The sequence below is a fragment of the Macaca fascicularis genome, chromosome 4, assembly GCF_037993035.2.
Source record: "Macaca fascicularis isolate 582-1 chromosome 4, T2T-MFA8v1.1".
Classification (NCBI taxonomy): domain Eukaryota; kingdom Metazoa; phylum Chordata; class Mammalia; order Primates; family Cercopithecidae; genus Macaca; species Macaca fascicularis.
The window spans coordinates 91,524,581-91,549,976 of NC_088378.1; the positions used below are offsets into that span (position 1 = coordinate 91,524,581).

General features: G+C 36.9%; 1 protein-coding gene across 15 annotated transcripts in view; it reads left to right on the forward strand.

Annotated features, from left to right (window-relative positions):
- Window positions 1-25,396, forward strand: part of SNAP91 (synaptosome associated protein 91) — a 165,926-nt gene that overhangs the window by 25,762 nt on the left and 114,768 nt on the right. For all 15 annotated transcript variants that reach the window (XM_045391174.1, XM_045391182.1, XM_005552456.3 and 12 more), the window contains exons 3-6: window positions 18,014-18,156; window positions 21,159-21,234; window positions 21,974-22,076; window positions 24,458-24,551. In XM_045391174.1, coding sequence (XP_045247109.1) covers window positions 18,014-18,156; window positions 21,159-21,234; window positions 21,974-22,076; window positions 24,458-24,551 — 416 coding nt within the window. The remainder of the gene's footprint in view (window positions 1-18,013; window positions 18,157-21,158; window positions 21,235-21,973; window positions 22,077-24,457; window positions 24,552-25,396) is intronic.

Below are 25,396 nucleotides of genomic sequence, written 5' to 3' on the forward strand. Positions count from 1 at the left end.
AGAAAAATGGCAGGGAAACAAAGGTATGAAGCAATTGTGATAGTGATCCACACAGAAGATTATTAGATTATTAACACAGAGCAGGGAAACTGTTCCAGAGATTTGTAGGAGGTGGTATCTGTGTGATGTGGTGGTTGACTGAATGTGGAAAACAAGAAAGAAGACAAGGATGATGCTGAGCTAGAAAGCTGAGGGGCCTTTGTGGATGGTGGTACCTTTATCTGAGCTAGGCAAAGTTGGTTTGGAAAGAAGGTAATGATTTCCATTTTTGTCTTGCTGATCCATCTTAGATTATCCTGGTATACTAGAAGTATGGGCGTGGAAGAGATTGATTAATGTGTTAGTCCATTTTGTGTTACTATCAAGGAATACCGGTGGCTGGGTGATTTATAAAGAAAAGAGGCTTATTTGACTCATGGTTTTGCAGGTTGTACAAGTGTGGCGCCAGCACCTACTTCTGGTCAGGACCTCTGGAAGCATTTACTTGTGGTAGAAGGCAAAGGGGGAGCAGGCATGTCACATGGCAAGAGAGGGAACAAGAGAGAGGAGGAGGGGCCAGGCTCTTTTTAACAATCAGATCTCCCATGAACTAATAGAGAAAGAATTCACTCATTACCATGAGGACAGCAACAAGCCATTCACGAGTGGTCCGCTCCCAAGGCCCAAACACCTTCCATTAGGCCCCACCTCCAACATTGGAGATCAAATTTCAACATGATAGTTGGAGAGAACAAATATCAAAACTATATCACTTATTAAGAGTCTTGACTAAGAACAGAAGAGGACTGAGGAAATCATCTTAGGCACACCTATTATTTAAGAGTTTGGGGGAAGAAAGAAAGGCCGGTAATGGAGACTGAGAAGGAAAGGCAGAGATAAGAAAAAGGCCAGAAAAGGGTGGTTTCCCCAAATCCCAGGAAATATGACTTTTAAAAACTAGATCAGGATTGACGCACAGAATAGGGTGGAAATGAGAATGCCCATTGGTTTTGGCATTTTAGAGGACACAGCTGACCTGGGAGCAGTTTAGGAAGCATGATGGGGATGATGGTCATATGGTAGAGGCTTCTAGAGGCTAGCTGGTTATAATGAGGTCCCGAGTCTTAAGTGAAGAAATGGAGACAAAGAGAAAGTGTGAGATTAGGGAATCTAGAGTATAGTACAGGCATGAGAGAGGGATCTTATGTTTCATTTTCCTAAAAAAAAAAAAAAAAAAAAACAAAAAAAAAAAAAACAAAAGAAGAAGAAGAATGGCTAAGGATGTGCTTAGAAGATATAGGGGAGAGGATATAATAGAAAGAAGAAAGAAATAAAGAAATAGGCCAGGTGCAGTGGCTCAAGCCTATAATCCCAGCACTTTGGGAGGCTGAGGTGGGCAGATTGCTTGAGCCCAGGAGTTCAAGATCAGCCTGGGCAACATGGCGAACCTCCGTCTCTACAAACAAACAAAAACACAAAAATTAACTGGGTGTGGTAGCATGTGTCTGTCGTCCCAGCTACTCAATTGGAAGCTGAGGTAGGAGGATCTCTTGAGCCCAGGAGGTTGAGGCTTCAGTGAGCCATGATTGTGCCACTGCACTCTAGCTTGCACAACAGAGCGAGATCCTGTTTCAAGGAAAAAAAAAAAAAAGGAATTAAAGAATAATGACAGAGTAGGCAGAAGAAAGCCTGCTGCAGGAATGAGAGCCCAGAATATGGTATGGCCTTAGGAAGGAGGAAGGAGGAAGGACTCTTTTTTCTCCAGGATTGAGGAGAGAAAACAGTGGACCATCATGTCACCAAATGGAAGCGAAGTCCAGAGGGTATCAGGAGAATTAAAGGAAGCTTTCATTAACCTGTAACTTAAAGAAACATTGCTGTGTGCTTATTGTTCCCCATTCTGTTACTTGATCATGGGAGCTCTGTGACCCATAGTTTCAAATTTAAAATCATATGGAGTTTACAGTGTTTTTCAGTCCAGGATTTCTGCCACCATTTGTCATTCTAGAACACTTGGGGGAATGGTAGACCAGGATTGATCATCTTTTGTACAGCTTATTATGTTCAGAGTTGATTATTGATTGACAAATACCCCTCTCATCTCTCTTTCTCTCTCAACCCTTGCTCTCATGGAGCACTGCTGCTCAAAGTATACATCCCTTCAGTTACCTATATTTTATAGTATTCTCTACCTCCAGTAAATGCAGTTCTTTTCTTTTTCTTGCTTGTTTTTCCCTTGATTTTTTCTAACTTTTTTTTTTCCTGAGGTGGCTAGTAATAGTTGTCATGTTGTAAACTATAGATGAATCTTCTGTGGATTTTTGTATATGTACCACTGGTCTTTATCTTGATTATCTAAACAGATGAGGGAAAAGAGTTGAAGAGAAATGTAGGAAATAGGCATCTCTCTCTTTGGACAGCAGGGCTTTCCAAAAGCTCTAAGGTTGTGTGTGTTGTTCCACAGGGCCTAGAGGGATAGAAAACCTCCTCAGAGCCAGTGACTGCTCCTGGTGAAAATCAAAGTTTAGGTCAATGCTATCTGGGGACCTCAGGAGAAAAGAAAACAGCCAGGATAGAATAGTTTGATAGGATTTTGTGGGAACCTATAATTGCTTCAGAAATTATTAGGTTGAATTATATAAAATTGCTGATGGTGTTAACCATTTTTGACTGACAAAAATGGTAATTTCATATAATTCAACCTAGTGATTCTAAAATATACTTTTGGATCATAACCCCTTCAAAAGCTAGGGACTGCTATGCTTGATTATGTGTGAGAGTCCCTTTTCTGTAAATCATTTTTTGGTTATAAGCAGCATGCACACATATTAGGTTCTTACAGACTGTTACTCAGGCAGCATGGTCATTTGGCCACAACTAAAACTAGATAAGTGTTGGTCACAAGCTGGAACAGCTTCCCCGGGGTCCTACTGCAGCTCAACTTCAATCCTTGAGATTTCCAAATTCTTACTCTAAGCAAACAGTTCTCAACAGGCTACAAAGTCTGGACATGCTGTTGGTTGTCTTGGAGGGAAGGAGGATTCTACTGGCATATTGTGGGTGGAGGTTAGGGATGCTGCTAAACATCCTCAATACACAAGACAGGCCCTCATAATGAAGAATTTTCTGGCCCAAAATATCAGTAGTGCCAAAGCTAAGAAACTTGTTCTAGACTGAGCACTAGAGAACTCAAGAAAATGCCTGCAAACTTGTATATAATCCTTTTTAGTGGTATGAAAAGTTTATAAACAGGAGGGCAGAACTAAAAAGAATTAAGTTTGGAGAAGATATAATAGAATAAAATGGATTGCCTAAATATCCTACAGTTGTGAAAATGCCTGTCTGGTGAACATGCTTAGAGAACTTAGACTTGGATAGTTTTAAAAAAGAGTTGAGTCATCAGAGAGTGAGTTTCTGATGGAATGTGACAGTGCCAAATTTTTTCTACTGCTTTAATGAAGGGAAATGAAAACAAGAACAGAGATTATAGAATAGGATAAGAGGGACATTGCTATACAGAAAGTAAACATTTAAAACTTTACTTATTCCTTTTGAATTGAGTAGTTGATGTGTCTACTACTATGGTTACTAAGGTGGGTACATTTTCGGGTATGAATAGTGGTATAGGTATGAATGGTGGGGAGGGGAAAGTAATATGATAAACTCTTTAATCCTGAATTTTTAAACTTGATAGAGAGAGGTCTAGCCTTTTATTTGGCATAAATTACCTGGGTGACCCAGAAAGTTCTGTAAATATATTTGACTGAGTTGCTCTTAGCTCTGAGAGCTATAAAGATATGTTAAGAGGTGTCCTTATAAAGAGCTGTTAATAATTGAGTATATGAAGCATTATCTGTGCTATGGGAAAGACAGCTGTATTTTGATTTAGCTTAACTTTTTGAAAAAAAAATGTAAGTGGACATGAGTAGTATATAATTTTGTGTTGCTGATTGTGAACACTGAAGTTTTTTAAATCTTAGAAATCACTTTATTCTAGAACTATATTCTGATTAATATTTAAGTTCTCCAGGTAGCTCACCAAGCCTGAAGTGCATTGAAGCCTAGGGCTGAACTACTTGAAGAAACTAATCATTGTTACAGTGTTTTAAGGATTAAAAACATAAAGTTCTATTTGGAGGTGTCAGAAAGATCTTTCCTCTTGACTCCAAACTATGGTGGAACTAGGAACTTGATTCATTTTTCTACCTGTTGGATAGAAGAGAATGGAACGGGTTGGCCTGGTCAAGGATCTCAGCTGTGCAGGGCCTCATAGAAAAAGAAGAGATAGGGCCTGGGGCTTCAGGGGTTGACCTACTGAAAGGTTTGCCTTTCTGCTGCTATCAACTTTTATTTCTAAATTTCTGAACAGTCTTCATTTCTCCCGACAATTTACTTATCAGCAAATGTAGTCTCAGCAACTTCTCCTCAGTGTTTTTAAAGAAGTGAAAAAACAGTATTTTTAAAAACTAGTTTTCCCTTTTCTTTTTTTCCCCTAGGAATTAAGGATATTTATGGAGGGGAAGCTTAAATTCAGGTATCCCTCAGTATCTATGGTGGATTGATTCCAGGACTCCCTGTGGATACCAAATTCCGTGGAAGCTCAAGTGCCTGATACAAAATGTAGTGTTTGCATATAACCTGTGCACATTCTCCTGTATGCTTTAAGTCATCCCTGGATTACTTATAATACCTAACACAATGGGAATGCTATGTAAATAGTTGTTATCCCATATTGGGTTTTTATTTGTATTTATTTATTGTTGTATTTGTGTGTGTGTGTGTGTGTGTGTGTGTGTGTGTGTGTGTGTATGGTGGTTTTCTTTTCAATTATTTTCCATCTGAATATGGTTGAATCTGAGGATGTGGACCCTGTGGATACAGAAGGCCAGCTGTATTTTTTTTTCATTTCACTTAGATATTCTTTCTTTCTTTTTACTTAAATCCTGCAGTAAAGTGAAATTATGTATTGAGAACTAAAGTTGTATTCCTTGGTACTTCTGAGAGAAAACAGACTTGAATTGTTATTGGATGATTCCTCCTAGGAAATAAGATGAGGGCCATCTTAGATCCAGTCCTGTGATAGCCTTGGAATGAAAAATAGAAAAGAATTTGGGAGACATCTTAGAGATACAGATACAGCAAAGGAGAAAAGTCCCAAATGCCCGCAGCAGCAGTTGCCATTTCTGAACTATTTATTTTTAGGAAACATAAGTTTCACGTGTGTGGGTAGGCAGCTTGATTGGAACAGAAAACTGATGCCTTGTGTCTGCTGTTTGAGTCCCATTTATGAAACACTGCCTTTTTTTTTTTTTTTTTAATGGCTCCAGAGCACTCTACCAGGAAGTGTTGAATATAAGGAGTTAACTAAGGATAAAATAGCTATTCTTTTCTGAGGATAGAGTAGGAAGTGATGGGTTGTGGTTAGAGCATGAGGGTTAGATATTTTTAAAAGACATTCAGGGCTGGTCAATTAGTGTTGGGAGATGGTAAGTTTACCAATATGGTAAATTCTTCTCTAGAGACACCTAAAATACTGTTTTGCAGATAATTTGAATGTAAACTCCTGAAGTTTATTTTTAGTTCAAGGTTCTTTGAAAAAGAAAAAAAAAACCTCAAGGCTGTCATGTAAATAGGACGTGTGTTAATTTACCTGACATACTTGAAGACTAGACGTGGTAATTGATCATTGTGTGGCAGTAGCAGGAAATCAGTAACCCAAGCTGCTCGTATCTTCTAAAATCTCCCTAGCAACGAAGTCAGCAAAGGCCATCCTTCCAGCAATTACTGCCAGCTTAGAGAACTGGCTTGAGATTCTTTGTGGATTGCCCAGAACACCTAGATCTTCTGTTTCAGTAGTGTGTTACAAATGGTCATCTTCCACCGCTATAGAATGATCTGTGTTTTTACTTATCCTTTTAAAGTTCTATTCCTATAAATTTCTGATTCTTAAAGCACAGAGTTCTTTTGAGAATCCCATGATAATTTATAAGAAAACAATCAAAAAAGGATAAAATATAAAAGCAATATAGTATTTCAGCTGGCATGCATGTATTATTTCTACCTCACAGAAAACTGTAGGATAAGGAAACCGAATGACTTGCTTAAAGTCGCATTGTTAATGACACAACAAGCTATGCACAAACCCTAAAAGACAAAAATATAAATTTCCCATTTTTGTCTAAATAATTTTCTACTACCCTAGGGATTGACAATATTTGGCACATGGCCAGCTTCCCTCCACCATCCCCTTCTGAAGTAATAGTGGTGCTTGGCCCCAGTTTCAGACTCATGCAGGTGGTTGGAAATTTTGCTGGCTCTTGGAGCTCTGTGAGTTCATGGTGTTACATTCATGGTCATTATCTCCTCTACTCCAACTGGTCAGTAGAATCATAATCAGTAATTTATACTGTTCATTCTGAAGTGTTGCTGATGCCTGTACCTCAGACTGGCCTACATTGAGAACATTTTGGGGTATAGCTTGCCAGTGATTCTGAAATGACTGACATAACTCTGAGGGCACCCCCTTATCTGCTCCATAGAAAGTAGAAATCCCTTTGGATGTGTCTCAAACATTGCACAAGGCATGGAGTCTCTTGTGGTTGGGAATGAAGTTAAGGAAGAGGGTGACAAGTAGGTGGAAGTGGGTGGAAAGAGAAACATGAACTAGATATAAGCACAGCTCACCTAGAGTGCTTTTCTTTCCTTTTTCCAGAGAGTGTGCAAGAGGTATTTTGTCCAGTTGTTCAGGGGCTGCAAGCTTATCATTCTTTGTTCCTTTGGTGTCTTATGTCTTCCTCCCCACATCAAATCTATCAGCTATTCCTCTTGGCTCTGCCTTTGGAATATCCAGAATCCTACCTTTTGTTTTCCCGCTTCTATCCCATTGCCACACTAATATAGGCTCATTATCAGCACTCACCTGAACTATTAAAATAACCTCTTTTATTTGTCTCCCTGACTCCCCTTTCCCCACCCAGTCTTTGCTCCATATAGCCACAATAGTAATTCTTCAAAATAAAACTTGGGTCACAATACTCCCCTGACCAAAACCCTCTAGCAGCTTCCCATTACATTTTGAATGAAATATCAAGTCCCTTCTGTGACCTATAATGCACAGAGTTGTCTGGAACCTGGTCAGTTTTCTGTCTGCCACTCTGTCCCTTGCTTGCTGTTCTCCAGTCACACTGACGTTCTGGTTCTTTCTTGAATCCGTCAGGCATGCCCTTGCCTTAGGACCTTTGCTTTTGCTGCTTTCCTCTGCCTGGAGTGTTCCTTCCCAAGATTACTGAATCGCTGGCTTTCTCACTACATTTAGACCACTTCAAATTTCATTTCCTTGGGGAGACCTTTTCTGATCACCCTATCTGAAGCAGTATCCTCTATCTATTTATCTTCTTACTTTTTTATTTTTCATAACATTGTCTGTGCTCAACGTTGTATATCTGGTTGTCTGCCTGTTTCCTTCATTAGAATGTGTGCTCCATGAAGGCAGACACTGTCTGTTTTGTTCACTGCTATTATATGTAGATAATAGATAGAACAGTGCCTGGCGCATAGTAGGCACTAAATAAAAATGTGTTGATGAATTAATATATTAATCAACAAAGTATGCCACATTCTTTTTTTTTTTTTTTTTTTTTTTTTGAGACAAGGTCTTACTCTGTTGCCAAAGTTGGAGTGCAGTGAGGCAATCATAGTTCATTGTAACCTTGAATTACTGGGCTCAAGTGATCTTCCCACCTCAGCCTCCCAGCAGCTAGGACTTTTTGTAGAGATGATGATGTCTATCCATTTTGCACAGTCTGGTCTCGAGCTCCTGGCCTCAAGCAATCATCCTGCCATGGCCAAATCTTTTTTGACATAGGCAGCCAAAGGGTGAATCTAATTATAATTTGTGTGTGTGTGTGTGTGTTGTGTGTGTGTGTGTGCGTGTGTGTGTTCCTTCAAGTGTATCAGGCTCTGTGCTATATACTTTGCTTGCATTACCCAATTTAGTGAAACAGCTGTCAGGTAGGTGCTATTATTATCTCCCTTACGGTAATAAAGAAATGGAGGTTAAGAGAGGCAACTTTGCTCAAGTTCACACATTATTAAATAATATAAGGTAATTGAACTAGGTCTCGTCTGGCTCCAAAACCTTAACTCAATAACTGTGATATATGCTGCATTTCCTAATTTTGAATCAGCCAAAATCCTATTGGGGAACAAATAGTGTAAGAGAATTTTTGTAGCATATATTTCCACAGAGGACTACAAAAAAATTACAAAGTATATATATTTTCTTCAAGATGAAAGAAGTTACTGAAAGAGTTTAGAAACCAGATTACATTAAAGTTCACATGTTAATACAATTACTTATTCAGCTACATCAACTGAAGTAAATAATGTTACATTAAAGTTTACATGTTAATATAAATATACAAGTATTCAGCTATATCAACTAAAGTAAATAATGTATTTTAAAGCTCACATTATCTTTCTATTTAAAGAATTTATTTGAGGAAGGATATCTGTTGTTAAATTCTACAAATAAAATTTATCGTATTAGGCATATTTATAAACTGCTCCCCTTTATCTATCTCTATAAGCTTAGAAGGGGTCTATTCTTTTCTTACTTGCCCTATTCATCCATTATCTACAGTTAGCAAGTAAAGGTTATCACTTCTTATTCTTGTTTTCTCCTCCTTTATTCTCATTTATGCAGTTCTCAGCACCTCCCCTTCAGGTATCCCTCCCACCTAAACCCTCACTAGGTTGTTTCATTTGACAATGGAGAGCCCCTCTAGCTCAGTCTTGCCTAGACTTGCACAGTTCACCCAATACCTCTCTTTACCCTCCCTTCTCCTAGGAAGTGCCTGACATGTCCAATATCCTCTTTAGATTCTTGTTCTGATGATTTCCCTGTCTTTACCATGTTACCTCAGAACTTCTCTATGCAGAATTTATATTTTATAAAATTGTTTCACATTATTAGGTCTTCATTCCGCATGGGAAAAAGATAGTCCCTTTCTCCATCCCAAAATATAACCCATTAAGTATCTGTAACCAACTCACCTGTAACTGAACTTAGGCAAAGGGCTCTTATCCCACAGGAAGACACTACTACAATTTTGAACAAGCCTTGTGATTTTGAGGAGCAGTGACATACTCAGAGAAAGTTAGAGCTGGAAGATACTTGAGAGACCATAGGTCTGGTTCCTTTTCTTTGGTGTTTTGTTGTAGCTTTTATCACTTAGCTTGCATTTGGTTGCAAGTAACAGAATACCCCAACTAAGGACAAAACAATAAAATTAAAATTATTTGTCTTTTTTTTTTGAGACGGAATCTGTCTCTGTTGCCCAGGCTGGAGTGCAGTGGCACTATCTCCACCCACAGCAACCTCTGCCTCCCTGGTTCAAGCAATTCTCCTGCCTCAGCCTCCCAAGTAGCTGGGATTACAGGTGTCCACCACTATGCCTGGCTGACTTTTTTGTGTTCTTAGTAGAGAGAGGGTTTCACCATGTTGGCCAGGCTGAAGTCAGGTTTCAAACTCATGACCTCAAGTGATCGGCCCGCCTCGGCCTCCCAAAGTGCTGGGATTACAGGCGTGAGCCACCACACGTGGCCTACTATCTTTCTTAACAAGAAGTCCCCAGTAAGAGTACTTCCAGGGTTTGATTTGCAGTGAAAACAAAACAAAATAAAACAAACAAACAAAAAATCATTCAGACCCAGGTGCTTTCTATAACTCCCATCTGCTATCTTCAACTTATAGGTGAAGTCTGTCCTCCTGTTGAGATGGCCATGACATCACATGCATACACAACTATATTCTTGAAGGAGAGGAGACATGTTTCCATTCTGTTTCTTATATTAATGACACCTCTGTTTATTATGAAAGAAAAAGTTTTCCCAAGTGACCTCGGCAGACTGCCGCTTACATATCTAGCTACATGGGAAGCCCGGATTGCACCTGTCTGGCATTTTGACCTTTCTGATGGGCAGAGAAGGGATGGGGGCAGGATTCTGCTGGCAGAGAAGAAGAGGGAAGGAAATAGCTGTTGGTGAGGCAATGTTAATGTCTGTCATTTGTGCTGAACCCAAGAAGAAAAACGTCTGAATCATCTGTATCACTTTTTCCTATCGACCAGATAGCAACAATTTTTTCTGTTTACAAATGTTTGCAAGTTTGAACTCCTTGATTGTTGTTAACTAGAAGGGAGGGATCAAGGAAAGGAGGGAGATACAATGGATATTAGTTTGCAGGGGCTACCAAAACATCATAGACTAGATGCTTATAAACAACAGAAATTTGGTTTTCACAGTTCTGGAGATGGGAAGTCCAGCATAGTCAGGTTTTGGTGAGGGTTCTCTTCTGTACTATACACTGCTGACTTCTCGTTGTGCCCTTACATGGTGGAAAGAATTAGTATGCTCTCTGGGGACTCTCTTATAAGATACTAATCCCATTCATGAGGCCTCTACTCTCATGACATAATCATCTCCCACAGTCTTCCTCTCCTCATACCATTACATTGGGGGTAGATTTCAACATATGAATTTGGTTGAGGGGACACAAATATTCAGTCCATAACAGAAAGGGAAGAAGGAAGGAACGAGATGTAAATTTAAAAGAATTATAATGAATAATCTTGCACATATATATATATGTTTGTCCATGTGGCAAATATTCTGAGCTATTATTATGTGAAAGGAATATTTTAAAATTGTATTTTAGTGTGACCTTGGAATGTGGTCTGTAGTTTCTCATTTCTCTTTGTGGAAGCTCAAGTTTACATGATGATTATAAAATAAAAGAATAGACCGCCACGGTGGCTCATGCCTGTAATCCCAGCACTTTGGGAGGCCGAGGTGGGTGGATCATGAGGTCAGGAGATTGAGACCATTGTGGGTAACACGGTGAAACCCCGTCTCTACTAAAAATACAAAAAAATAATTAGCCGGGCATGGTGGCGGGCGCCTGTAGTGACAGCTACTCGGGAGGCTGAGGCAGGAGAATGGCGTGAACCCGGGAGGCGGAGCTTGCAGTGAGCCGAGATGAAGCCACTGCACTCCAGCCTGGGCAACATTGCAAAACTCCGTCTCCAAAAAAAAAAAAAAAAAAAAAAAAGAATGAACAATTTTTATATCCCTTTCTGACATTTGTGCAAAGGAAAACTGCTGTACTAGTGGGGTTTTACAGAGTCATATAATTAAACTTAGGGAGAGATTTTAAAATGGAATAGAGGATACTTTCCTAAATTAGGCTGCTGATAAAAGTATACATAACAATGAAACAGAAAGTAACCCTTTCTAATTTGTTGATTCAATTATGTCTAGTAAGAGTTATTGAAAGAATTGGCCTGTAATATCTACTATTAGTTTTATTATGAAAGTATTTTAGATTCAGACATATGACAAGCCAGTTATGGCCATCTTTAATTTATTAAGTGTCTTTTATACGTGAAGACCTGTGGTAGGTACTAGGAATCCATAGATACAGATATGGCCCCCTTATTACCTGTTAGACCTTGAGCTTCAGTCAGGGAGAGACCTACATAGACTAATAATGATAATTCTGTGTAAAAAGGACTACCGTAGAGTCATATAGGGTGATAATTACCACAAATCGTAAAATAGTTAATATTATCCTTATTTCTAGGTGCAAAAAAATGGAGCTGCAGAGTGGTCAAATTAACTTGTCCGTAAGTTGCAGAGTGAGATTGTAAACTAGGCCTCTTGCCCCCAGTCCAGTGTCCTTTGCCTTACTTGCAGGGAAGAGAAAATCAAAGTCTCTCTTCTATTTGAAGAGAATATTAGAAAACACTTCATGGAGAATATAGTATTTGAGATTGATCTTGAGAGATGAGCTCTCAATAGTGTGAAGGCAGAGACGTTCTGGGCAATGAGAATAGAATGTAAAGGTATCATAATAATTTTGCTGGCACAATTTGTAGCAGAGAAAAGTTTAGTAAGGTAGCTGAGTCTTCTAATGAGAGGCTGTACATTCAAAATATAAGGCATAAAGTATATACTTCAGGTATTTATATTTTATTAAATGGAGAGCAGGAGGCCCCAGGGGGGGTTTGAGCAGGTGACAGCTATGATCAGAAGGGCACACATGGGTAGTTAATTTTTCACAAATGTACTAGTTGTGCTAGAGATGACTCAGAGAAGAGTTTGTAGAGCAGTCCAAGCAACAGATAACAAGGGCCCTGTCATAAAGAGCTATGTTTTCCTAGGATTTAAGTGATTGACAATCTCATATAGTAGTGGGAAAAGAAGTAGGTGACCACAAACTTGAGAACTATTTAGATTTGTTGCTATTTTCTTGTTTTAGTGAACAATTATTTATAACTCCTGAAAGTTAAAGTTGTCTTTATACTTATACCTATTTCCTTCATTCTCTTGTTTATGATATATCTCACCTTAGGGAGATTTTCTGAGATTAATTTCAATTGTTTCAAACTACCAAAAAGAGAGACTGATACTTTGTGGCAAGAAGGGGTAACAAGTAGCAGAGTGAGATTGTCTTTATTTTCACTCATGCCTGAGACAACCAAAACACTGGACAAAAGCATATTAAATAAATGTTGTCAGTATATTGAATACCAGACAAAGTAAAACTGAATTTTTCACAAATAACATGATCATTCATGCAGAAAATATGATGGACTCTACCAAAAAGAACTGATAAGCAAGTTTAGCAGAGTTTCAGAATACAAGATCAAGATACAGAAATCAATTATATTTCTCAATATTGGCAAGAACATTTGGATATTGAAATGAAAAATAAATATCACCGTATCTTGAAGAAATATAAAACATTAGGAATGTATCTGGCAAAATATGTGTAAGACTAATATACTGCAAAGAACAAAACATTGCTAAGAGGAATTAAAGACCAAAATAAATAGACCATGTACATGGATTGTAAAACTCAATGTTGTTAAGATGCCAGTTTACCCCAAATTAATCTATAGAGTCAACATATTCCCAATCAAAATCCCAGAAGCCTTTTTTGTTGTTGTTAAAGTTGATAAGCTCAGTCTAAAAGTCATACAGAAGCACAAAGGACCTAAAAGAGCCAAAAACCATTTTGAAAAAAATATAATAAACTTGGAGGGCTAACACTACCTAATTTTATGAATTATGATAAATTTATAGTAATCAAGATAGTGTGGTATTGGTATACAGACAGACAGATAGGTAAACAGAACAGAATAAAGAGTCCTAAAAGAGACTCAAAGATGTGTGGTCCATTTATTTTTGACAAATACACAAAGGCGATTCAGTGGAGAAAGAATAGTTTTTTTTTTTTTCAGCAAATGGCTTTGGAACAATTTGATGTCCATATGCAGAAAAATGAAACATCCATACCTCATACCGTTTATAAAAACTAACAATGTATTATTGACCTAAGTGTATGTACAACCCTAAAACTATAAAATGTGTAGAAGAAGCATGGAAAATCTTTGTGACCTTGGATTAAGCAAAGATTTCTTAGATATGACTCCAAAAGTATAGTCCATAAAAGAAAGCCTCCATAAATAGGACTTCATCATAATTTAAAATTTCTGTTCTTTCAAAGACACCATTAAGAAAATGGAAAGAGAAGCCATAGACTTAGAGGAAATATTTGCAAGTCACATATATGATAGAGGACTTGATACAGAATAACTCAATAATAAAATAATTCAATAAAAATAGGAAAAGAATGTATACCAATGGCAAACAAACAAATGAAAAGCTCATGACATAAATGTTTAACACTATTATAGTCATTAGGGAAATGCAAAGAAAAACCACCGAGAGATACCACAACATACCTGTTAGAATAGAATAGAAAAAAAAAAAAAAAAAAAAAAAAAAAAAAGACCATATAAAGTCTTGCCAGGGACGTAGAGCAACTAGAATGCTCATACACTGCTGGTGGTAATGTAACATGGTAGAAATGCCATCAGGCAAGAAAGTCGTTCCCTAAAATTAAATATTTTAACTTGGGAAGATATATATGGAATATTTTTGGTAGTTTGAAAAACAGCTTTCTGAAAGCAGTTCCCTAAAATTAAATGTTTACTTAAAAATGACTTAACTATTCTACTTGTAGAAAATTACCAAAGAGAAATGAAGGCATATGTCCATATAAATAGATATATGTAAATGTTCATAGCAGCCTTGGAATCACCTTTAATTCATCAACAGGTTCATCAACAGGTGAATGAATAAATAATTTTTGTATGTTCATATAATGGAATATACCTTCAGAATAAAAAGGAATGAATTATTGATATATTCAATAACATGGATAAATCTCAAAATAATTAGCTAACTGAAAGAATCCAGTCATTCCCTCTCAAGAAAAAAGTTTTATTCCCTTCACATAAAATTTAGAATATGCAAATTTATTTATATTGACTGAAAGCAAATTGATGGTTGCTAAGGAATATCAGGAGAAGAGAAACAGGAATTTTTAAAGGATATGGGGAGACTGTTAGAGGTGATGGGTATGTTAATTATCTTATTTTTGGTGATAGTTTTATGAATGTATAGGTTTGTCAAAATTTATCAAATAGTACACTTTACATATGTGCAATTCTATTGTCAACTATACTTCAATAAAGCTGTTTTATAAACTACCAAAAAGATACCAGATACATCTTCCCAAGTTCAAATAAAACTTAGAATTCTAAGAAACTGATACATGACCTGTACATAGCATTTAGATCTCACAATTTTTAAGAATTTTTTTCTGTATGTTTATATTTTCTTTTTTAAATTCTTAAATGAAAATTATCTTTTTGGTGAGCGAGTAGAGCAGTAGAAACTTATATAATAACTACTTATGAGAGCATTTGGAGCAATCACTATGGAAAAAAACTTTCAAGTTAAATATGTGCATACCCTACTACCTAGCAATTCTCTTTCTAGGTATACAGAAGGCCTTGACCTATGATGGTTTGACCTCTGACTTTTCAACTTTACAATGGTGTGAAACAATTTTGTTTTTGATGTTCAGTACAGTATTCAATAAATTACATGACATATTCAACACTTTATTATAAAATAGGCTTTGTGTTTGATGACTTTGCCCAACTATAGGCTAACGTCAGTGTTCTGAGCACATTTAAGGTAGGCTAAGCTAAGCTATGATGTCCAGTAGGATCAGTGTGTTAAGTGCATTTTCAACTTAATAATATTTTTAACTCACGGTGAGTGTATAAGATGTTACCCACAATAAGTCAAGGAGTATCTGTAGATGAAGAATAGTTGCTCTCAAACTGGTCTCAAGACTCTTTTGTACTCTTAAATTACTAAGGAACTGAAAAAGCTTTTGTGTAGGTGAGATATTTACTATATTAAAAATTACAACTGGGACAGTTTTTTAAAATTCACTTTTAAATGACAATAATAAATCTGTTAACATGTTACATATAAACATGTTAATACAAATAATACTTTTAGGGGAAATGATTGTTTTAAAAAAAGTGAAAAGAGTATTATCATTTTACATTTTTATAAATCTTTTTGATTTCTTACTCAATAAAAGATGAGCATTTATATCTGTTTCTGTAATCAATCTGTTTGGTAATATTATTTTAGTTAAGAGTGTGTGAAGAAAACCTGGCCTCATAAAGATATTCAGTTAGAAAAAATGAGAACCATTTTAATAACCTTTTCAGAAAATTGTGAATATTCTTTTGATACTACACTACAATTCTCCAAGTTGTAGTTTCTTAAGTTTAAATTGCAACATTGACTCTGAAACTGTATCAGTGAATTTTTTTTTACTTTCTGCTACCTTAAAATGCATTGGTCTATATCATACTTTGAATAGATTTTTTTACTCATGCATTATTTTGTAATGTTATGCACTAGTCACTTGGAAAATATTGGTTCACTGAGTTATTTATACCTTCCAAATGTTAACTCATTTGATTATTTTAGCTAAAGTGTGTCTTTTATACTTTTGTCTCAACAAATATTGTACACAATGCTCTGCAAAGTGCTGTACATGAAACAGACATTATCACTTTTAAGGAGCTGTGGCATGGTAGAAGTTATGACAAATATACATCTATTCTGAACACCCAGCAGGAACAAAGTGCCTCAAGTTTTAAAGCACAGGAAGGCCACATGGGACTGCATTTGAAAGGGACCAGGAAAGACTTCCTGAAGGATCAGGAAAAGTTCAATAAAGGAAAATATTGAGAGAAGGGTGTTGATGGAAAGGGGATGATGACAAAATTTAAAATCAGTATAAATTAAGAAATAAGCCTGCCTAGGCCGGGCGCGGTGGCTCAAGCCTGTAATCCCAGAACTTTGGGAGGCTGAGACGGGCGGATCACGAGGTCAGGAGATCGAGACTATCCTGGCTAATACGGTGAAACTCCGTCTCTACTAAAAAAATACAAAAAACTAGCCGGGCGAGGTGGCGGGCGCCTGTAGTCCCAGCTACCCGGGAGGCTGAGGCAGGAGAATGGCATAAACCCGGGAGGCGGAGCTTGCAGTGAGCTGAGATCCGGCCACTGCACTCCAGCCTGGGCGACAGAGGGAGACTCAGTCTCAAAAAAAAAAAAAAAAAAAAAAAAGAAATAAGCCTGCCTTGATCCACTTGTAATTCAGAACAATTATTGATATCCTTTAGTCTAAGGAGTTTATAGATATTTTTCAGTGATGGAATATCAATTTTTAAAAACATTTATTTTGAAGAGAAATGCAATACATAAAATGTATAGTTTAATGATTAGCAAGTGTGGATTTGGAGTAAGAAGAATACATGTGCATTTTTGTTGCAAGTGCATGTTTGTTGCATGGGATTGCCTAGGAAATGGGTATCACATGCAGGTCTCTGCAAGATAAGTGTGGACTGTAACAGAAGTCATTCAGTGTCTGCTGTCTTGAAGAGGTCATCCTGTACTGTTGAAAGTACTTAAGTCTGTACTGTCTGGCTGTAGCTTAGCTTCTGTTGCTTAGCACATGATCTTTGGTTGTCCCAGCTAACTCTTTGACAGCATTAACTGCTTTTCTGAATGCTGGGCACTCCCTGTTGGCCAGTAGATAATTAAAAAAAAAATACACCTGTACACCGGTGGCTCATGCCTGTAATTCCAGCGCTTTGGGAGGCCGAGGCGGGCAGATCGTGAGGTCAGAAGATCAAGACCATCCTGGCTAACACAGTGAAACCCTGTCTCTACTAAAGATACAAAAAATTAGCTGGGCGTGGTGGTGGGCACCTGTAGTCCCAGGTACTCAGAAGGTTGAGGCAGGAGAATGGCATGAACCCAGGAGGCAGAGCTTGCAGTGAGCAGAGATTGCGCCACTGCACCCCAGTCTGGGTGACAGAGTGAGACTTTGTCTCAAAAAAAAAAAAAAAAAAAAAAAAAAGAAAATACACCTGGACTCATACTAATAAAATGTAGATGTGAACAGTGAATATATTATAAAGTTTTACTCTCTTATAAACTCAGGTCAAATTATAGTAATTTAATGTATGCATGTTCTACGAAAGCTTACATGTGTATAGAATTCTTTTCTCTTTAATATTTGACCTCATTCTGCCACTCATGTGAAAAGTGTATTTACTAGCACCTTTCAAAGTTCAAATCCAAATGAGATATACTTTTAGCTATTAAGTTTGAAAAGTACATTTATGTTATTGCCTTCAAATGGCATATCGAATAAATGCCCACATTTGAGACATTGTGCTTATAGCAGTAACAAAGAAGATTAAATATATGAGGCTTAGCCTTCCTGGAGTTTATAATTTTAAAAATGGCATAAGTACCAGCAAACAGGTAAATTCAGAAGAGAGTGCAGAATAAAATTAAGGAGCAAAATATACTCGAGAATAAATAAATATATTGGGTAAATAATATATGTACATGTCTATGGGTAAAATATTACAGTTTAATTTTTTTAAATTTTGTTATCAGCTGTTATCAAAGTACTTTTGAGGTCATATTTTAGTAAACAGGTTTATATGTTCCAAGTTTGAAATGAATTTTTGTATGTAATTGTTAATATCATTGATTAATATCTTCTGTTTTCATAGATTTGATCCAGGCTACCAACGAGACCAATGTTAATATTCCTCAGATGGCCGACACTCTCTTTGAGCGGGCAACAAACAGTAGCTGGGTGGTTGTGTTTAAGGCTTTAGTGACAACACATCATCTCATGGTGCATGGAAATGAGGTAAACTAAGTAAACTTTTCTCTTTTTTTTGATGAAGGAAGGAGGCTTTTAGGAAGAGTATGGTGATGATTTAAGGCTCTTTGAATTTTCACTAATTTGGAGAAAAAGAAAAGGAAATACACAGTTCCAGATCATCTAGAATACAAGTTTAATCTTCTCCTTAGTTATTTAACAAAAAATAAACTTTAAGCTAGACGTTGTCTTAGCGATATGAGGTATAGGTATACCTCAGAGATATTGCGGGTTTGATTCCAGACCACTGCAAAAAAAACCTTATATTGCAATAAAGTGAGTCACACAAATGTTTTGGTTTCCCAGTGCATGTAAAAGTTACATTTACACTTATACTGTACTCTATTTAAGTGTACAATAGTATTATGTCTAAAAAAGTACATATCTTAATTTTGAAATCCTTTATTGCTGAAAAAATGATTATCAAATGATCATCTGAGCCTTCAGTGAGTTGTAATCTTTGCTGCTAGAAGGTCTTGCCCTGATGTTGATGGCTGCTGACTGATTAGGATGATGGTTGCTGAAGGTTGAAGTAGCTGCAGAAATTTCTTAAAATAAGACAACAGTAAAGTTTGCCACATCAATTGACTCTTCCTTTTACAAAAGATTTCTCTGTAGCATTCAATGCTCTTTGATAGCATTTTATCTACAGCAGAACTTCTTTCAAAATTGGAGTTAATCTCTCAAACCTTGCTACTGCTTTATCAGCTGTTTATGTAATTTCTATACCCTTTGTTGTTATTTCAGCAATGTTCACAGTATCTTTACCGGGAGAAGATTTTATCTCAAGAAACCACTTTCTTTCTCATCCATAAGAAACAACTCCTCATCCATTCAAGTTTTATCAGAGATTATAGCAATTCAATCTCATCTTCAGGCTCTATGTCTAATTCTAGTTATCTTGCTATTTTCCCACACATCTGCAGTTACTTCCTCTACTGGTCTTGAATCCCTCAAAGTCATCCATAGGGGCTGAAATGCTCTTCTTCCGGATTCCTGCTAATGTTGGTATCTGTATGTCCTCCCATGAATCACAAATGTTTTAATGGCATCTAGAATGGTGAATCATTTCTAGAAGGTTTTCAATTTACTTTGCTCACATCCATCAGAGGAATCACTATCTATAGTAGCTATAGCCTTACAAAAGGTATTTCTTAAATAACAAGACTTGAAAGTAAAAATTACTCCTTGATCCATGGGCTGCACAATGAGCGTTGTGTTAGCAGTCATGAAAACAACATGCATTTCTCTGTACATCTCCATCAGAGCTCTTGTGGTGACAAGGTGCATGTCAATGAGCAGTAATATTTTGAAAGGAATCTTTTTTTTCTGAGCAGTAAGTCTCAACAGTGGGCTTCGAATATTCAGTAAACCGTTCTGTAAACAGATGTGCTGTCATCCAGGCTTTGTTGTTCCATTTATAGAGCACGGGCAGAGTAGGTTTAGTGTAATTCTTAAGGGCCCTAGATTTTCAGAATGGTAAATCAGCATTGACCTCCACTTCATGTCATCAGCTGCATTAGCCCCTAACAAGAGAGTCAGGCTGTCTTTTGAAGTTTTGAAGTCAGGTACTATATTCTCCTTTCTAGATAAGAAAGTTCTAGATGGCATCTTCTTCCAATAGAAGGCTACTTTGCCTACATTGAAAATCTGTTTCGTGTAGCCACCTTCATAAATTATGTCAGCTAGATCTGGATAACTTGCTGCAGCTTCTTCATTAGCACTTCCTGCTTCACCTTGTACTTTTATATTGTGGAGATGACTTATTTGCTTAAACCTCATGAACTAACCTCTGCTAGCATCTAACTTTTATTCTGCAGTTTCTTCACCTTTCTCAGCCTTCCTAGAATTGAAAAAAAGTTGGGGCCTTGCTCTGAATTAAGCTTTGGCTTAAGGGAATGTTGTAGCTGGTTTGATCTTTTATCCAGACCACTCAAACATTCTCCATATCAACAAGAAAGCTATTTCACTTTCTTATCATTTGTCCACTAAAGTAGCACTTTTAATTTTCTTCAAGACTTCTCCTTTATATTTACAACTTGACTAACTGGCATAGGAGAGCTAGCTTTTGGCCTTTCTCAGCTTTCGACATGCCACGCTCACTAAGCTTAATCACTTCTAGTTCTTGACTTAAAGTGAGAGTGTGACTCTTCCTTTCACTTGAATATCTAGAGATCATTGTAGGGTTATTAGTTGGCTTAATTTCAATATTGTTGTGTCTCAGGGAATAAGGAGGCCTGAGGAGAGGGAGAAAGTCAGGGAAACAACCAGCGGTGGTGCAGTCAGAACATACGCAACATTTACTGATTAAGTTTGCCATTATTTATGGGCACAGTTCGTGGCACCTCAAAACAATTACATTAGTAACACCAAAGATCACTGATGACAGATCACCAAAACAGATATAATAATAAAGAAAAAGTTTGAAATATTGTGACAAAATGTGACACAAAGTGAGCACTGATAGACTGGCTTATCCCTGGGTTGCCACAAATCTTCAATTTGCAAAAAGTGCAATAAAAATAAAGCTCAATAAAGTGAGATATGCCTGTATTAAAATTATAGGTTCAAGAAATGGATATACCATGTAAACCTATTTTTAAGCAAAAATGTTAGAAGAAAGAACAATAGAATTATTTTTCCCATAGGAAAGATTCCTTTGAATCTTTGAGTGAAAATTGCATTCATAAGATGTTTATTTTGGAAAACACTGATAAAATTAAAATTACCAATTTTATGTAGGATGTCTACTGAATCCTAATAAATTGTAGTATTTCCATTATGTGCAGAAATGAAAGATCATACAATTTAATTCTAATTCACAAAGCTTTTTTTCCTCTCAGAGACATTCAGCATTCTAGGAAACTTTATAACTGAGCAAAAGAGATCACAATGAGAATTTGTCAAAAAAAAAATCCCTTTAGTATCAGAAATTATTTAAAGGTATGATTTAAGCATATGTATATTTAATTCTAATTTTTGTTTTTCAGAGATTTATTCAGTATTTGGCTTCCAGAAATACACTGTTCAATCTCAGCAATTTTTTGGACAAAAGTGGATCCCATGGTGAGAATATTTGTATTTTATAATCTTTTGCCAATGCTTTGATTTTTGAAGTGAGACTATTAATCCAAAATCATTGCAACTGATAGCTTCATTGAATATTTAAGAATGTAAAAATAATTACATTTAAATATAGCTTTAAAATATTTAATTATAGACAACTCAGCATATAAAATATATATTAAGTTTATTTTGGGGATTTTTACCACATGTTTACCTTAAAAAGTAACAGTGGGTGTGCTAGACCCACAGTTGTTTTTTATGAAGGTACAGGAGACAATGAAATAAATGATGCCTTCTCAATTAAAAAAAGTGATTCCAGTCTTAAATAAATTTTTTGTGTGGATTAATAGGGTTTGAACTGCATTCATTTGCTCATTGATCATATTCACTGTTTATCTGTTATGTGTAAAGAAAGCACATCAAGCAAATGGAACATTATCAGATGGCTGCATGAATTAAGTCTGAAACTGGCTATTATTTGAAAGATGAACAAAAATTCAAGGAAAATTTAAAAACATATTATGTACTGGAATGGTGGAATAAGTAATTGAATCATCCTGGAATGCCTCATGTCAAAAGTTTTTTGCCTACAAGCAGGATTTTAAATGGGGTCTGACACAGTTATTGACCCTATCCTAGGACTATCACCATTTAGAGAGTTTAAAAAAAATAGTAGTATGCAAAGCACAGTTGAAGGTGTTTTATTAATTAGTTTTATTTCTTCTTTCCACTCCCCCAGGTTATGATATGTCTACCTTCATAAGGCGCTATAGTAGATATTTGAATGAAAAGGCTTTTTCTTACAGACAGATGGCCTTTGATTTTGCCAGGGTGAAGAAAGGGTATGTTTTTGTCTTTCTTATATTTATTAGAGGAGAATAAGTCCTTGAGGCATACTTGATTTATTTTAACTAAGCTTAAATGCCAGCTAATTTTCTTGAAGGCCCAGTTTATAATAACCTAAAAAAAGAAACTCAATAAATAATATTGTAGAAGTTAGCCTTGAAGTTGTAATATGCATTATTTTATTTATATCTTCATGCAGAAAAATCTGATTTGCTTCTCAGTTTATATGCTATCACATTGTTTTCTTCTCTCTAACCCCAGGACAAATTATATAACATTTTATTTGTTAAAATTAACTCAAAATTTTTAAACATGTATGTACCTTCAAATAATTTACGAAGGAGGGAATTAAGACAAGATTCACTTAAAAGTATAGTGACTGTAGGTGACAATAGCAATTTGACCTGGCACAGTGATACCTGTAATCCCAGTACTTTGGGAGGTCAACCTGGGAGGATCATTTGAGCTCAGGAGTTAAAGAACAGCCTGGGCAATGTAGGAGTTAAAGACCAGCCTGGGCAATGTAGTGGGACTTTCTCTCTACTAAAAATCAAACAAAGTAGTCAGGTGTGGTGGTGCATGCCTGTAGTCCCAGCTGCTTGGGAGGCTAAGGCAGGAGGATTGCTTGATCCCAGGAGACTGAAGCTACAGTGAACTACGTTCGTGCCACTGCAGTCTACCTCGGCAACCCTGTCTCTAAGACCCTGTGTCTAAAAAACAACAACAACAACAACAAAAAAGATGGAAAATAGACAATAGCTATATGAATGTTTTTTTGATTGAGGTGAATCTGAACTTTGATCTGTTTTTTGAGGGATAGTATCATCCTAGAAAACACGTACATAAACACACACATGCACACACCATAATCAAACTAATTGTTGATACTACCAATAAAGAAAACCTCATTGAAACAGAAACACTTGAATTTTATCTATAATTACCACTTATTTCCCTCTAAATAGATGTATAAATCTAGTCAGAAGCATTCAGCCACATATTTGTGCATATCTTATATCTGTTCCTGATTTGACATAATGCAAGGTACTAGAGCAGCTTTAATATTTTTAGTCTCAAGAATCCACACAAAAAGATGTAACTTTATTTTTGCAATGGCTAACCTAACCTTAGTTTTGGGCTACTTTTTTTTACCATGGTGGTGAAAAACATCAACTTGCATATTGAAAATAATTTATTGTAGATGAATACTTTATTATAGTAGGTGTTTTCCTTCACCCTCTTCTCACGAGAGATGATTCTAGTTCATATGCCTTCCTCTAACTTCTTACATGGCACCGTGCAACCATTGCTGATGTTCCCAGCTGCATTGTGATCTCTGCAATAGGTCCATGGCCTTCCTAGAAACTTCTGCCTCCCTGTATGAACACATGTGGACACTTCGGGTTGCTTTCTCCACTGTTGGTCTGGGAGAGACCCTGAGAGTTGTACTGCTGCTTCTCAACCATCACCATCACTGGATACAAGGGCTTGCTAAGAGACCTGAAGGTGGAGATGGGGCAGTGCACCCTCTGACATCAGCATTAACCTTCAATCTCATCTTCTGTAGCTAAACTCTTACCTTTGTTTGGGAAAAGTGTTCTTATCAGCATGCATTTTTCTTCCCTTGATGGTTAATAGCATCAACCCTGTACTCCAAGTCATATGTGTTTTATAAACCTCTCAGACATGTTTTCTCTTTCTCAAAAAAAGAAAAAAACTGGCTTTTTAGAAAGTTTATCTTTTTGGGCAAAGTGGCTCATGGCTTTAGTCTCAGCACTTTGGTAGATCATGGAGGGAGGACTGTGAGGTCAGGAGTTCAAGAACCAGCCTGGGCAACATAGTGAGACTCCCATCCCTACCAAAACAAATTTTTAAAAAATTAACCGGATGTGGTGGCATGCATCTGTAGTTCCAGCTACTCATGAGGCTGAGGCAGGAGAATCACTTGTGCCCAGGAGTTCGAGATTACAGTGAGCTATGATCATGCTGTTGTACTCCAGTTTGGGTGACAAAGGGAGACGCTCTCAAAAAAAAAAAAAGAAAAGAAAAGAAAACATACTTTTCAACACTATTACCTTTATTACAGAGTTAGAAAAATCCATTCAGAAATGCAACTTGCCTCTTTTATCCAGACCGCATTGCTTTCTTCCTAAGGGCAGTAGAGATAGAAAATAAACAAGCATTGCCTGTGCAGTGGAATAAGAATAGATGATAGATAGAGAGGGGAAACGACTACAACCTTGTAATGCCTCAAACTGATCCCACGGGATTAATAAGGAAACGGGGTGGTATGGGGGAATAGCTTAGAACAATGCATATGGTCTTGAATTGTCCATATCCAATGAAATTGTTTTTTGTTTTTTTTTTTTTACTGTAGGGCTGATGGTGTAATGAGGACAATGGCTCCCGAAAAGCTACTAAAGAGTATGCCAATACTGCAGGGACAAATTGATGCACTGCTTGAATTTGATGTATGTATCTCACTAGAAAATGTTTCTTACACAATCAATGTTGTCTTTCATTTGAAGATGGGCTACAGGTAAATCCAAAGATTTCCTTGGGAAGCAACTGTAGATCTTCTTCATTTAGATGAATACTTAGTTCAGACTGTTAAGCTTGGTAAGGATTGTTTAGGTTCCCCCTGATTTTTCTAAGCAATTTACCAGGTGTTTACATACCTCATGGAAAAATATGAATGGTACATTCTTAGAACGTCATGTTCTGAGTAGGATAGTGGCTTCCTATTGTACTTGACACGATGAAGTATCTGCAAGATGTGCCTTCAGGCAGCTAAATAACTTGACCTGCTGTTAGAAATCTTTTATTTTATTTTATTTTAGAGACGGAGTCTCATTCTGTCACCCAGGCTGAAGTGCAGTGTCGCGATCTCCACTCATTGCAAGCTCCACCTCTCGGGTTCACGCCATTCTACTGCATCAGCCTCCTAAGCAGCTGGTACTATAGGCACCCGCCATCATGCCTGGCCAATTTTCTGCATTTTCAGTAGAGATGGTATCTCACCGTGCTAGCCAGGATGGTCTCGATCTCCTTACCTCATGATCTGCCTGCCTCGGCCTCCCAAAGTTCTGGGATTACAGGCATGAGCCACCATGCCTGGCCTAGAAACCATTTTATGTGGATTGCTTAAATCACACACTATCCACCAAAGAATTGTGTTTAATCTTAGATAAATTAGTGAATTGTTTCATTGTCAATATCCTGGTTATGATATTGTACTATAGTTTTATAGGATGTTACCATTAGGATAAACTGGGTAAATGGTATATGGGATCTTTCTGTGTTCCTTCTTACACTG